General features: G+C 38.7%; 1 protein-coding gene across 1 annotated transcript in view; it reads left to right on the top strand.

The window, feature by feature from the left end:
• FBXL17 (F-box and leucine rich repeat protein 17) overlaps positions 1-16,141 on the top strand; it is a 145,237-nt gene that overhangs the window by 74,284 nt on the left and 54,812 nt on the right. Inside the window, exon 7 of the mRNA XM_083404002.1 lies at positions 15,418-15,494. Coding sequence (XP_083260128.1) covers positions 15,418-15,494 — 77 coding nt within the window. The remainder of the gene's footprint in view (positions 1-15,417; positions 15,495-16,141) is intronic.

The following is a 16,141-nucleotide window of genomic DNA, read 5'->3' on the forward strand; positions in this document are numbered from 1 at the left end:
ACATCTCTTGTGTACTCTGTAGTCTATCTAGGAGCATTTGACATATTGGAAAACCACTTATTCACCCCCTGATATCTTACTTTTCATTGCCGATTAGTTTTATTAACAGTTAGGCTTGTGGGTTCTCTTAGCCCTCTAACAGCCATGGTCAAAACATAAAGCAACCGCAGCTATATGCTTCTTTTTCCACAATGTGCATTATTTTATTCTATTTTTAGTTTCTCTGAGATGCATCTAGACCACTTACCCAGCATCCAAATGATCCTCCAAACTATGTTTTGGAGGGCCACAAATCAGTTTTATGTACATAAGTTCCCCCTGCCTCTCCTTTATGTGGCAGTAATGAATTACTTGCCTGCAGAGGGCAGAAGGGACTGACTCGCTTGGCACATAATCAGCAGTCATCCCTGCCCCCTTCACTCTAAGGCATTTTGTATGAATAAAATTGAGTGTAATGTGTGGGTATACCTCCTAGTTTAATCAAATCAAATTTCTCTGTTGCATCAAAATGTTGCAGATTATGGTCCAATTAAACTGGGAAGTATTTAAGTCACAGGTGTATGGGGAAAAGTATCTTCCATACTATTGTTGGAAGATCATCTGAATGTAGTCTTTGACTGTATTTGGATGTAATTTGAAACTGTGCTTTAATGTTACACCAAGGAATCTCAGGCTTATGGGCTGTTCCCTCCTGTCTCCTCCTCTGGTATGGCCATGAAGAGACGGTCAGAAGTTTTTCTTTGATTTTCAACTAACCACAGTTATTTGTTATGTCCAGACCTGAACAAATTTTGTTTAGTCTTAACTATTGTTCAGGGAAACAAGCCAACTTCAGTATTGACTTATTTCCCAAGACCACTGTTAAGATTAGCCACAGTCCCGGGTTCAGACATAACAACAAACCACAGATAATTGAAAATCGAAGCAGAAGCTTGCGGTTATACCAGGAAAAGGGCCTGAAGTTTGTGCACATAATGCTAAACCATGATTTTAGCATTATGTCCAAACTAGATGGTTGTGTAGAAGCAGTGGAAGAAAGCCCGTTCTGGAATTCTTTTGGGTATGCCAGCTCAGAGGATATGAGAGGCATCCTGAACGTTAAGGCTGAAAGTGTGTGTTTTTTAAACTATGAACTGCTGACAATTCCATGTGTCAGGCACTTTTTTCATTTACTTAAAGGGGCCTGTTTCTCAGCATCCCCCCCGGTTTGCCTATAGAGGCTGACAATCATCATTCCAGGGTCAAAATGCCTTTACTCTGGACTCTAATATCAGATTATTAAGGTGTTAGCTCTCACCTAAAGGAGGCCAGAAACTCTCTTCTCTTCAGTCAGAATTACAGTTGCAGATAGAAACAAGCCTCCTCTGGTGCTGTCATCTGTCAAAGCAATGCATGGACAATTGTATGTCAGGTTCCTGTTAACAACAGCGCAATTGCTCTATTTCTGCCTCAGGTAGACTTGCTCAACTGTGACTCGGTGTTTCCTATTCAGTCGACTCTCTAGGAATTTCCAGGCGTTATATTTTTTTTTTGTAGAAAATTATTATTTGAGAATTTGAGAGGGCAGCTCTAATATTAGCAGCATTAGCCCAGGGGCAAGGAGATTCTGCACCCGGATCAATTTGCATAGTGAAGTTCCTCTTTCCCTCACTGGGCACCCGGAACGTCTTAGCTGTATTTCTAAGGATGTGAAGTTGGAGATTCTTTTGATTCAAGGAGGCAATTTGTGTCATGCTAAGTTCATGAATAGTTTGCCATGTTACATTTTTAAAAATATGTCAAGGAAAAAAACCACTTTCTTTGTAAAATAATTTCTAAATTACATTAATACATGGGAACTTTAGGAGAGTTCTTTTCTAGATATAATTAATGAAATGCCAGATTTCTTTAAAAGACTTGCAGCATTTATATGCTAAGCATATAAACAATCATATAATTAATTTTGTATGTTAAAAACCTTGGGGACTTTTGTAACTTGTTTGTGTACCAGAGTCCTACCCCAGTGGTTTAACTTAGTCTCATAGCACTTAATTTGTATAGAAAATAATGACTTAAAGAAAAGCATACTAGGTTGTTAGTTTTGTTTCACAGATTGGCTTTGCGCCTTGTGTATTTTCGGTGTACCTTGAATTCTAGCAGTTGCCTTTGGACAATATTATATCTTATATTCTTTACTGACCTGTTTTACTCCTGGGTTTAACTGCAATTTTGTGGTATAGATTGACGAGAAACCTGTAGCACCTTGCTATTTGCTCAGGGGCAACTCTCATTTTTTACTTATAGTTAATGACTTATTCACCTGGATGCAAATTAGTCCTTAGATTAATTTATCCTGAGAAAGAGCACCTTGCATCATTTTTTTGAAATTGCCTTCTTGTTCCTGTTTTGTATATTAAAAAGTGAGTTATTTTCCCCCAGTTTCTTTTAGATTCAAGTTGAATAGAAATTGTGTTTGCTTTTGTAAATTTTTGCTTGTAAACTTTTAAACATTTACTTTCAGTTAACTACAAACACACACACAATCCTTATATAATTATCATGTTATCTGTACACCAATCCTTTCCTGATTGGGGGTTGGATGAGATCAGGAAAAAAAAGATTTCTCATTCGGAAAGACAAACAAGCTTTGACTAAAATTTGGCATTTTCTTTTTTAGGTAGGACTTACTTTAAAATACAAGTAAAGGCCATACAGTTAAATATATATTCTGTAATTTTGTAGGGGATGAATTGCAGTGCTGTCTCCCAGTGTTTGGATGGATTCCTCCTATTTCTCTGTAGCCCCCCAAATCTGGGATCATCTGGAGAAGATTCACAGGGTATGGGGCTGAGCAGGGTTTTGGGAAGGAAGAAGACTCATTGCGCAAGCAGATGTCCACTCATACATGTCATTCTTTTGACTTTTAATCCACTTCACAGAATTTAAAATAAAACTTTTTTTTTTTAAAAAAAGCTAACAATTTCAGCAAGCTGTATGAAAATTTAAATAAATATAGATGCTCCAAAAATACTCCTCTGGCCTAATTAATGAGCCATTCCATGTAGACATAAAACTAAATATTTAAACTATGTCTTAATATGTAAAATATCTAGAGTTGCCATATTTCAAAAGGTGAAAATCCAGACAAAAAAGTTGTTGAGTTTTTTTGTTTTTGTTTTTACAAAATCTTTTTAAAAAGAGCCGTTTTTGAGGTACTTTTAAGGAAGTTTGCCAAAATCGACATTACCGACATGGGTTGCCATACTTCCGAGTTTTCCTGGACATTTCAGCGATTTCTGCCCGGGCACACCTTCTGACAGCCAAATCCCAACTATGTCCAGGAAATTCCAAACGTATGGCAACCCTAAAAATATCCATGTGAGGTTTGGGGAACAAAATCAAACTAGTGAATAGTCTTAGGTGTGTGGAATTGTGTAGGGACAAATGATATGTGTGGATGATTGATTACGGTTTTCTGCAGCAAATCAATGGGACTAAGTTGTTGAGAAGATACTTTCAGATTTTCCAAAGGAAAGATTAGAATGCACTAAACTTAAGGATTGCTGGTAAATGTTTGGTAGAGAAATCAACAGATAGGAAATAAATAAATTATGTATATATCATTCTACAGTTTGAAAAATGGGGGTTCTGCATGACTTTAGTGTTCAAAATTTGCCTTTGTTAGGTGAATTGCAAGCTTATTAATTGTACTAGATTTTTAGTTTTAATTAGAGCCGTTCTTCTGAGAATAAACCTTTTTACCATTAGGCTTTATGAACCCTGTGAGATAAAAAGAAAGAGTTATTTTGGAACATTATTTACATGATTTTAATTAATGATTATAATCTCAGTGGTCACTTTTTGCAAAAGAGCATTTAATCCTTTAACCAGTTTTCATGATTTGCATTTTTCCCAAATGCTTGGGCCCTGCAGTGTTATCTCTATCCCCCCCCCCTTTTAAAAAAAACACACCACATAATTTTATTTTCTTCCCTCTTCAAACAACATTTCCTACCACAACACCTGTTTTTCATGCAGACTGAGCCGATAGGTAAAGAAGCAAAGTTTGCTTCCTTTTGCCAAGATAGAACATAGCTCCTGGCAAGGTTATGTTTGAAAACAGTTTTTCATGCAGGGATCGTATACAAGCAGCGTTGCTGTTGCCAAGATCCTCTGACTAATGAAGGGCTGGAACGATAGTGTATTCTTCTTCTTTGCTTGCGGCATGAACATGTAGCATTTCTTCTGAGGAAAGGCATTCTGGTGTTTCAAACAAAGCAGGAAGTTTAACCTTCTCGGAAGAAGGTCAATGTTTTTACTGATAGTGGGGTGGGGAGAGCAACTTTATAAACAACATAAAAGATAAATTTTCTGCTTTGCAATAAGAGACACAAACAATGAATTTTCAGGAATTTTTTTTCAGTGAAGATCAGCAGGAAAGTGAGTATGTTTATCAACTTCTTTACCTCTCAGCGCCACATTTTGCTTAAAGAGAGCTGTATTAACGACTTCAAGAACCTCCTGCTGTCTGCGCACTGGCAATTTGAATTGTGAAGTACAAAGACATGATAACCCTTTAAATATCCTTTTTGTGGTCAGTGCACCTGAGAGCATTTGCAATTCGTTCTTTTCAAAATTATAATGTGAGGCATTTCACATCGGGAAGTACATACTTAGCTGTAGTTTGTAATATGCCAGATTGGGATTATGTTGAGAATAAGTGGCCTGTTGGGAATTGTGCAAATATTTTAGTAAACAATAAAATGGAGGCAGTCTAGTTTACAGACTGAAGGCTGGACTGGATGAACTTTGAAGTCCCTTCGAACTCCCTTCATGTTTCTATGAAGCAGTTACAGACAGCAATGATGGAAAGCAGTAGAGAAACTTTGCAGTAAAACGAGAAATGTTTATGAATTATAACTATAGCACCGATGAGGAAACTCTTTTAATCTCTTTGGGATAAACCAGCAACTAACTTACTGTGATACCAACTGAATGGTCATTGTAGCATCCTGTCCCGGGATCCTGACTACAGCTGCTACATCTTCCCAGATGTCAAAATGATGGTTCATGTGGGCTTTGAAGGCAGCATTGCTCTCAGTCCTCAGCTCAAAGTATATTGCTGTCCACAGAACAGCTTACTGTGACCCCTCTACATTTTCTAATTAACCCTTGCAATTAGACCTGTCTGCAAGGTATCCGGTTAGCATGTTTCTATGTGTCATATTCTAGAGATATTCACAGGCAGATTGGGGCACCAAAGGACCTGAACACAACAGCAATTTTATAAGGTAACTGTTAACTTCCTAATTATTTGCGAACACAATCTTTAAATGCAGTGGTATAAAATGAGAACACATTCTCAATCCCAATATTCCAAAGATATACAAAGGAGATTGACACTGTGCTGCTTATGCACAACATGAGAAAATGCTGTGTAATGCAGAAAAGCCATTCCTAAATGTCTGCAACCCTATTTTGCTTTGTTAATTGGCTTTATGCTCTAGGGGGCATTAACGCTGAAGTGAACAATATATATGTAGCACATTGCATTCCTTGAGCCAAGTCAATTAATCTCTCTCTACTTTTCAAAATAGTTTCTGTTTAGCAGTTGTTGTGCAAATTAGGCTCATTGTAATAAACAAGGAGGCATTTGATAATTCACAAACCCCAGTGCAATAATCTGTAAAACCTCAGTGCTTGTACACACAAAATAGCGGTAGATGCCGCTTGGCTACATTGGCCATTTAGTCTCGGAGAGTCTGTAATTATACATTTAAATTTTGCAGGCAGATTTTTGTAATAAGATTTTTGTGCCCCTAATTAGGCTCTCGCTGCTTGATATGTATAGAATTGTGGATTATTTTTAATTACATTAATTTAAGTAATTAACCCACTCTTTTATAAGCAAAGAAACGAGATGGCAGCTCTTGCTGAGAAATGACTGATATGTCTTAATAGCAAACTTCTCAGTATTGAGGTGCAGCACCCTGATTTGATCAGTGGCTACAACTTGTGATAATATTCTGTGACAATAATGCTTTCAAATACCTGTTTCTGGAAACCACAGTAGGGCAGAGTGCTCTTGTGCTGGGCTCCTGTATGCAGGTTTCCCACAGACATCTGGTTGGCTCCTGTGAAAACAGGATGCTCGACTAGATGGGTCGTTGGTCTGATCTAGCAGACTCTTCTAATGTCCCCTTATGGATCCTTTATCAGTCATGGGTGGACCTAATCTGGATCAGTATTGCAGCATGGGCCACTTCCCCTGATGCAACGATACTAATCTGCACACCTGTTCTTGTTGTTTAGTCGTTTAGCCGTGTTTGACTCTTCATGACCCCATGGACCAGAGCACGCCAGGCACTCCTATCTTCCACTGCCTCCCACAGTATGGTCAAACTCATTTTAGTAGCGTCGAGAACACTGTCCAACCTTCTTGTTCTCTGTCGTCCCCTTCTCCCTGTGCCCTCAGTCTTTCCCAGCACCAGGGTATTTTCCAGGGAGTCTTCTCTTCTCATGAGGTGGCCAAAGTATTGCAGCCTCAGCTTCAGGATCTGTCCTTCCAGTGAGCACTCAGAACTGATTTCACTAAGAATGGATAGGTTTGGTCTTCTTGCAGTCCATGGGACTCTCAAGAGTCTCCTCCAGCACCATAATTCAAAAGCATCAATTCTTCGGCGATCAGCCTTCTTTATGGTCCAGCTCTCAGTTCCATACATCAGTACTGGGAAAACCATAGCTTTAATTATACAGACCCTAGTAATGAACAAACAAGCATCAGAAGGCCTATTATTTGCTACATATTATAAATTCTCGTTTTAACTTTAGTATGTGAGTGGTTATGCTCCAGTTAGGCTTACACCTTGCTGTTCATTTTAAAAAAAGGCTAACATTGAATGTGAATGTTTGTACGAAGATACAGCTGTTTAGAGAAAATAAATTGCAATTGAGGATCAGGTTCAAAAACTTCAAACGGCTCTTTACATCAGCTGTAAATGCAGACTTCTTCTTCTTCTTCTTCTTCTTGGCAAACCTTCATGTTTGCATTTGAGGGCAATCAACATTGTAAAGATTTAAAAGAGTATAATACCCCCAATAATTTCTGTACAACAATGAACTTGTTCTGTGTATGGTTGTATGACATCTGAACGGCATGTGTACATTGCTGCAAATCAATTTACTAAGAGAAGTATCTATCTTCTGTAGTATTGGCACAGAGCTTCAAAAAACTGTAATAATATTGCAAAAGAAACCCATTCGTACTTATATTCCTAGAAATTTACACTAGAGAGAGAGAAGCTTTCTCTGCTGTGATAAACTATTGACTACATGTGCTCACTGTTACTCCCCAAGGATTACTTAAATTATAACCATTGTGTCTTGTTATTGGTAACACCTTGGTCTTTTCTTTAATTGCACTTCTGGGTAGGCCAGTCACTGGTCCTTCTGTCTTAATTATTCTTGGAATGTTCTCTCTCAATCTACCAAGTATCTAAGTAATCTTTATTTCACTTTATTCCTAAACCTTTCCCCTCATGTACTATTTGAAAATTGCTGAGCGTCTGTGAGGCCCAGATAATAATTGCTCGGCTTGTTGCAAAATTTGCAATGCGATGTGTTGGATATTGTATTTTTATTGCTTCTTTTATTTATATTTTATTTTATTGTATTGTATTGTATAAACACTTGGAGTATTATGAAATTTCATAAGAAATAAAAGCAAGAAAAATGCAATTAATATTAATACGACTGTTTTAGGCAATGAATGCATGTAGAACAAAAAAATTGTAGGATTTATGGAGGGATTTGTGTGTGTAGGTAGGATTGTTTGTAGGTTTAAGGCAGAGATCAGCAAACATTTTCAGCAGGGAGCTGGTCCACTGTACCTCAGACCTTACGGGGGGCCGGACTATATTTTGGAAAAAAATTATGAACGAATTCCTATGCCCCACAAATAACCCAGAGATGCATTTTAAATAAAAGGACACATTCTACTCATGTAAAAACACGCTGATTCCCGGACCATCCGCGGGCCGGATTTAGAAGGCGATTGGGCCGGATCCAGCCCCCAGGCCTTAGTTTGCCTACACATGCTTTAAGGTGTGGGGAAATGTTTCCACTCAAAAGCTTTCCAGAAATCCCTTAAAACTTGCTAGTATTTCCTCTCCTCCTGTCCAGCCTTTCCCCTCCCAAATGTAATCTCTGTTTTTGTTTCTTTTGCTCCTCAAACCTCAGCATGTAGCTGGTACTTCAGTCATGCCTGTGAACCTTTGTAGGGTAAGACTGCCTGCTGAGTTCCTCCAGGACAAGTCTGAGTCCGACTAAGGTGGAGGGTGATAGCTAAAGCCGCATCCTTTGACCAGTGGTGGCAGGCAGAAGGATGGATAGCCTGGTCTGTGGGGTTGTGCCCCTTGACCTTACTGGATTGGCTTCACTGAACATATATCCAGCTTTAGAACAAAGTTGGTAATCATCATGTAGCTTTCTGTAATCTATTGTACATACATTCAGCTATTTTACAGAGAAATATCTATAACTGCAGGACTATAGTGAACCTGGCAAAGTACCGTATTTTTTCGTGTATAACACACCACCATGTAAAAGATGCCCTCTACTTTTGGGGACTCCAATTTAAGAAAATGGGGGGAGATGGCCCAGAGTTTTTTGGAGGGGGATGCCGAAAATCACTCACCCGACTGACAAACACTGCCAATCGCATGCATCACAGAATAAAACATTATTTTAGAGTAGAAAAACCTCATCTTATACACGGAAAAGTACTGTAAATATAGCTTTTCCAAGGCTGTTTTAGAGGTCTGATAAAGCACGACATATGAAGCGTATGGTTGGGGCGGTTTAGGTAAAAGTACGAATCAGTAAAATAATCCCGATTTGTAAGAAAGAAAGGAGTTACAACGTCTAACCTTTACCTCATTTGTTAAATTCTACTCACCCCTACTGGTTTAGGACTAGAAATTGTTTAGAATGGTTTATTTTGGATAACAGTTGGTGCCTCTGATTTGAAATTAAATTTGTCTAATGATAGTAAAGAGGTGGTAATATTGACATTCCAAAGCACCATGCCAGAATATACAAAAAATAAAAGGAAATACACAAAACAATAAACATAGGCATTGGGATATCCGCATGTCACCTTAGTGTAAAACAAAATCTATACCACTAGAAAACAGGCCAGAGCCTCTTGTTGTGACAACCTGGGTTTGTCTCCGGTGTTTGTACAGACAACCAAGGTTTATTCTACTACAGTAAGAGTGGGGGAAGAGTGCTGTGAGAACCTTTGAGCATCATCCACCTGCTTGCTGCTCGGTCACATAAAACCATGGTTTGTTTTTAAATACAGTTTAATGTGGTTTGCGAACCAGGCCAATAAATTACATTTCTTCGCTAATAGGTTCAGAATATTCATTTTATGTTCACAAATAAGAACCCAATTCTGTGCTCAGCACTACATTGGCACAATATGATAAGAACCTGGCCCACAAATGGATTATATATGTACATTTCACCCCTTAATTTCCGACAGCCAAACCCTAGAAATCCCAGGCACACTGGGGTTCAGACCCACCATGTGGCCCAGTTAGACATTTGTCCTTTGTGAAAACTGCTTAGGTGGCTTAAAGCTATTGAAAAAGCCTCCTAGTTAGTGGCTGTGAGCCCGGAATTGTGGAGAAAGTGGGCATTTACCTGGGAGCTGCTAAAATTACTCATGATTAGTCATAAACTGTGCCTTGAAGGTATGCAGCTCTTGGGCTGTGTAGCAATCTTGCTTCTGGGCTTCCCAAGGGAAGAACCTAGGCGCAAGACAGCAACTTTTTACATTTCATCTTATATATTATTCAGCCAACAAAAGTAAATATATCCAAGCCATGTCTTTATTTTGTGGCTCACGAAGAGAGTTGAACATTTTTATAGCACTATAGCGGCTTATGTTGCAGATACTCGTTCTCTCCCCCCCCCCCCCGCATCCCATTATTTTTTTTCTGTTCAAGGCCTTTTTAACTGTAGTGGGGCAAATAGATTAGGTGTTTTGTATCTTTATGACACCTCCAACTGTAGCTGATAAACAGCTCAACTTACCTGTCCCCTTCTGGCTGTCATTGTGTTTCTTAGTTGTATGTGAATCAAAGTAGTAAGCTGATTTTTAAAATATGCTCCTTCGTCTACATTTTATAACTGCATCTCACAGAAATTCTACATGTATATCTAATTAAATAATTTATTTCAGGTGCCTTATATCTTTCTATGGAGATTGACACTTAGGGTATTTGTTCATATGATGTTTCTCACATTTTCTTTCTATTGCTAAGAAGCAATATCAGTTTCTATTTAAACATTTATTTGCTAGTAGTGAATGTGTGCCCTCAAAGTATTTACTGCTAGTGTATCTCTTTCCTGCAATCCTGGCTTATGCATCTTGCCTGCTTTCTATTAACTCCCAGCCAGGAGAGTCGTTTTTTGCATCTAGATGAGAAGACAGAAGCATTTCCACACTTGCTGAATTCTCTCTGGTGCCTGTTCAAGGCTAAGTCCTTTGCCAGTGCAAATTACTTATAATACAACACTTTGAGAGAGAGAGAAATCAAAATTTATCCAACCAAGGATAGCACTTTGTTACTTTTTATCAAGCTCAAACAGACAGCATTAATCCCTGGAATTATAGTCTACTATGAGAAGTCTACCTATTCTGCAGTCTTCTGAGGATAGAAAAATAAGAGATAAAGGGGCCAAAACGGTAAAGATCCTTAATGCTGATCTAACTAGCTTATTCTAGCAGCTATGCAGAGAATCCTATGCCTGGATTTATTTATTTCAATTTTCCTTTTTATATTGCTTACAGCAACTTTCAACATCTATGGCAGGTGAAAGTGTGTTTCATAAATACAGTGGTACCTCTGGTTGCGGACCCAATCCGTTCCAGGGTGCCATTCTCACCCCGAAAAGTCAGTAACCAGAGCGGCGCAATAGAGCACTTCTGCGCATGCGCGAACCGCGCAGAACGCTTCTGCGCGCGTGGCAAATCACTTCCGGGTTTGCCACATTCTTAACCTGAAAAAAACGCAACATGAAGCGTTCGCAAGAAGAGGTATGACTGTAATGAAGAATCTGTAATGAAGAATCTTGCGGGACTATAAAAACTAGTGCACATATTAGAATCATAGAATCATAGAATCATAGAGTTGGACGAGACCACAAGGGCCATCGAGTCCAACCCCCTGCCAAGCAGGAAACACCATCAGAGCACTCCTGACATATGGTTGTCAAGCCTCTGCTTAAAGACCTCCAAAGAAGGAGACTCCACCACACTCCTTGGCAGCAAATTCCACTGTCGAACAGCTCTTACTGTCAGGAAGTTCTTCCTAATGTTTAGGTGGAATCTTCTTTCTTGTAGTTTGGATCCATTGCTCCGTGTCCGCTTCTCTGGAGCAGCAGAAAACAACCTTTCTCCCTCCTCCATGTGACATCCCTTTATATATTTGAACGTGGCTATCATATCACCCCTTAACCTCCTCTTCTCCAGGCTAAACATGCCCAGCTCCCTTAGCCGTTCTTCATAAAGCATCGTTTCCAGGCCTTTGACCATTTTGGTTGCCCTCCTCTGGACACGTTCCAGTTTGTCAGTGTCCTTCTTGAACTGTGGTGCCCAGAACTGGACACAGTACTCCAGGTGAGGTCTGACCAGAGCAGAATACAGTGGCACTATTACTTCCCTTGATCTAGACGCTATACTCCTATTGATGTAGCCCAGAATTGCATTGGCTTTTTTAGCTGCCGCGTCACACTGTTGGCTCATGTCAAGTTTGTGGTCAACCAAGACTCCTAGATCCTTTTCACATGTACTGCTCTCAAGCCAGGTGTCACCCATCTTGTATTTGTGCCTCTCATTTTTTTTGCCCAAGTGCAATACTTTACATTTCTCCCTGTTAAAGTTCATCTTGTTTGTTTTGGCCCAGTTCTCTAATCTGTCAAGGTCGTTTTGAAGTGTGATCCTGTCCTCTGGGGTGTTAGCCACCCCTCCCAGTTTGGTGTCATCTGCAAATTTGATCAGGATGCCCTTGAGTCCATCCTCCAAGTCGTTGATAAAGATGTTGAATAAGACCGGGCCCAAGACAGAACCCTGTGGCACCCCACTAGTCACTCTTCTCCAGGATGAAGAGGAACCATTGATGAGCACCCTTTGGGTCCGGTCAGTCAGCCAGTTACAAATCCACTGAGTGGTAGCATAGTCAAGACCGCATTTTACCAGCTTCTTTACAAGAATATCATGGGGCACCTTGTCAAATGCCTTGCTGAAATCAAGGTAGGCTACATCCACTGCGTTCCCTTCATCTACCAGGCTTGTAATTCTGTCATAAAACAAGATCAGGTTCGTCTGACATGACTTATTTTTCAGAAATCCATGCTGACTATTGGTGATCACAACATTCCTTTCTAGGTGCTCACAGACTGTTTGCTTAATGATCTGCTCCAGAATCTTCCCGGGTATTGATGTCAGACTGACTGGGCGGTAATTATTTGGGTCCTCTCTTTTCCCCTTTTTGAAAATAGGGACAACATTTGCCCTCCTCCAGTCTGCCGGGACTTCGCCTGTTCTCCAGGAATTCTCAAAGATGACTGCCAGTGGTTCTGAGATCACATCTGCCAGTTCTTTTAATACTCTTGGATGCAGTTCATCTGGCCCTGGAGTCTTGAATACATCTAAACTAGCCAAGTATTCTTGTACTATCTCCTTAGTTATTCTGGGCTGTGTTTCCTCTGCTGAATCATTTCCTCCAAATTCTTCAGGTCGGGCATTGTTTTCTTTATCGGAGAAGACTGAGGCAAAGAAGGCATTTAGGACTTCAGCCGTTTCTGTGTCCCCTGTTTGCATTTCTCCATCTTCTCCTCTGAGTGACCCCACTGTTTCTTTGTTCTTCCTTCTGCTACGAACATACCCATAAAAGCCTTTTTTGTTGCTTTTAATCTTTCTAGCAAGCCTGAGTTCATTCTGTGCCTTAGCTTTTCTGACTTTGTGTCTACATGTGCTGGCTATTTGTTTGAATTCCTCTTTGGTGGTTTCCCCCCTTTTCCATTTTTTGTACACATCCTTTTTTAATCTTAACTCAGTTAGAAGTTCTTTAGATAGCCACCCTGGCTTCTAGGGTTACAAACTTTTCTGCTTCGTCCTTTACTGTCCTTTACAGGACAGAAGCTCCTATCTTGTTCACCGTGGACTCATAGGAAGGTGACAGCTGTAATCTTACTAGTGGGCTGCCAACTTTTAGGGATGTTGGGTTTCTATTTAGAACAGGTACATTTTAGGGCCTTTCCCCGGGACACCCCAAGTAAAGCTTACAACCTCAGTAAAAATGAGAGATGGGTGAATTTCCGAAAGTTCTCTTTCGATTAACGGTTAATAGAGTGAGGTTTGTATAAGGGGGTAACATTTTACTAGCTCATCTTTGTTGTTAGATGTTGTTCGCAGTGAATTTTCATGCTTCCTTGTTTGCATTTTAAATGAGTTTTTTTCTGTTTAGAAAATATATTTACCTTGTTCAAATGTAACGTTCAGGTGGCATGTGCATTCTGATACTCATTCCAAATCTCATCAGGCTGTGGCTCTGATGGTGTCATTTCCTTTCATACCAAGGTGATCGAAATGCAGTTCTTTAAAGTGAAATGTCCTAAACCAGTGTCTGGCAGCTCCTATTAACTGAAGTGCATCACAAACAGTAACAAGGTCTCTGAGGACCACTTTCCTTACAAGCCGTGTAGTCATATTTCCTCATTAGCTCGTTTCAATTGTCACTAATGCCATGTCCCAGGCTTTTGCAAAGTTGACCAAAAAACCCCATAAAAACTATATGCATGTAGAACAGACAATTATTTTCTGTAATTCAAGATCCTTTTGAATCCATTTGATAGCTTGTGGCTTACACAGTTTAATTAGTTAACATTCACCCAGATTCAAGTCTGAATATAAGGAAGAAACATCTTAGGAAAAATGCACAAATTGTAATGCACAATAGACAGCATCAACCTTTGATTTTAAAATATTTATTTTAGCATTTAAATTATTATGCTCAGTGCATAAAAAAACAGGAAAGCATGAATATAGTAGAATTGCTAAAGTGTTCAAATGCACCAAAGTGGAAGTGGTGTTCTTAAATGTTTACCACTACATTTTGGCAGGAGAAGAATGAGTGTGTGTGATATTCTTTCTATACTGTATTGCTCTGTTACATAGTGACATTCAATGCTTTGCATTTGAGGTGCGTTGCAGTCACATGCAATGTAATATTTAGCTTGCAAGTATGCACGATACCATATTTCTGTGACTTGATAACTATGCTGATCAGGGTGTGTGCAGTTGTGTTTCCAGTTGTGCAGAACTGGAAATGGGGTTCTTGTTCTTACATTTAATGTTACAAATTTTAGTAACTCTATGTGTGTATGTTTTGATATGAGGACATCATTTGGTTTATAGCTTTGGGAGCAATATTTCCTCTTCTATATGTGCCAGTTGGGTTGTAAAAAAGTTCAAACCACTCTCACTTGTGTGGTTTTCAAGATAGAAACATGGAAACTTTGTGGAGAACTTGCAATAGGTACAATACGTGATTGTTACATGTTGCAACTGTTTAATTATAAGCTGAGCACCTTGTTAATAAATTCATAGTGTTTCTTCTGAAACAAGCAAACATTGCCATTTCTAAAATGTATAACATAAAGGAAATGGTTCACACAATGGAATTTTGATTGTGTTTACTCCTATGTTTTTGTTTTTATAAGTTTCAAGAAAAGGCTACAAAATGTAATAATAATAATAAACACAATTCTATAATTCTCTTACAAACTAACAAATACTTTGGAACTTAAATCTCCATTCTAATTAATGCATGTTTCTGTAGCTAAACATTTGTGCTCAAGTGGTGGGTGATATTTCATGCTTGGGTGTTTGCTGACGTCTGTAATAATCACTTTGGACATACAGCAATGAATCAAGGTACCTAATTTGTAATTATTGTGAGTAGTATCTGAAGTTCCATTAAAATTGTAAACTGCATTATAATAGTATCTCAAAGTTAGATGAAGGTTAAAATACTTTATGATTATTGTTTTTACTCTGTTACAAATATTGTGTTACTATTCAACATTTTGTTATCAGTCTGAAATATTTGTGTAATATTTCAAAATTAAAAACACAGGACTGAATGATTTTTTAAAATCATTTATGTTGTCAAAATTTCTGTTTTCCATCTTGTTGAAATGATCAGAATCACTCGGATTGAAAAGTAAGGCTGTAATGTATTCTGAAATAGCCTCATATATAAACACAACAAATTAAAAGTTTGATTTCTCAGTTAGTAATTTACATTCTAAAAATCTCATTACTGTATGTAAGCACTCATTAATCGAGATCTCTATGTATTCCAGATGTGTAGAAGTCATTGCTAAAGAAGGGCAGAACTTGAAAGAACTTTATTTGGTGTCCTGTAAGATCACAGACTATGGTATGTAATATTCATTTTTAAAACACATTTATGCCATCAAGAAGAGTTAATTGTTGTTGATATTTTTAGATTTCTCCATTCTGAAAAGTTTGAGGAAATGTTCATCATAAATATGTAGCTTCACAACTTATTTGTAAGCAATTGCAACGTAATCTTTTGGTCACAGTCACTGCCCACTATGGTGAGATGTATTGCATTTATATTAAAATGATAATAATTATGCCTAAATTTGCAACTATCTTATTGATAATAATACATGCACATTTTATGCTAATTGGTATCCTCTTTTCTCTTTTTTTGAGATTCAATTTCTCTTTCGGGCAATGCGTAAGTTGCCACTGTATTTGTTGTGAGTTTCCAGGCAACCAGTGGTTTTAAACTACAAGTCTGCCTTTGCTTCCATCTGTGAGTCCCCATATGTTGTTGAACTACACCTCCCATCAGTCCTAGCTGGCAAGGCCAGAGCTCAGGGATGATAGGAGTTGTAGTCAAACAACATCTAGGGACCCACGGGTTGAGAACCGCTAAGCACTTCCATATCTAGTTGCAGTGGCTTCCAGTGATCGAACAATAAAAATAACTGGCTTTTCAATAGAGCATTGTGCTAAATCAAAGCTTCTTAACTTGGATTTGGTGTAATGTCTCAA

Source organism: Podarcis tiliguerta, assembly GCF_965153285.1.
Source record: "Podarcis tiliguerta genome assembly, chromosome: 11".
In the NCBI taxonomy this organism is placed as follows: Eukaryota; Metazoa; Chordata; class Lepidosauria; order Squamata; family Lacertidae; genus Podarcis; species Podarcis tiliguerta.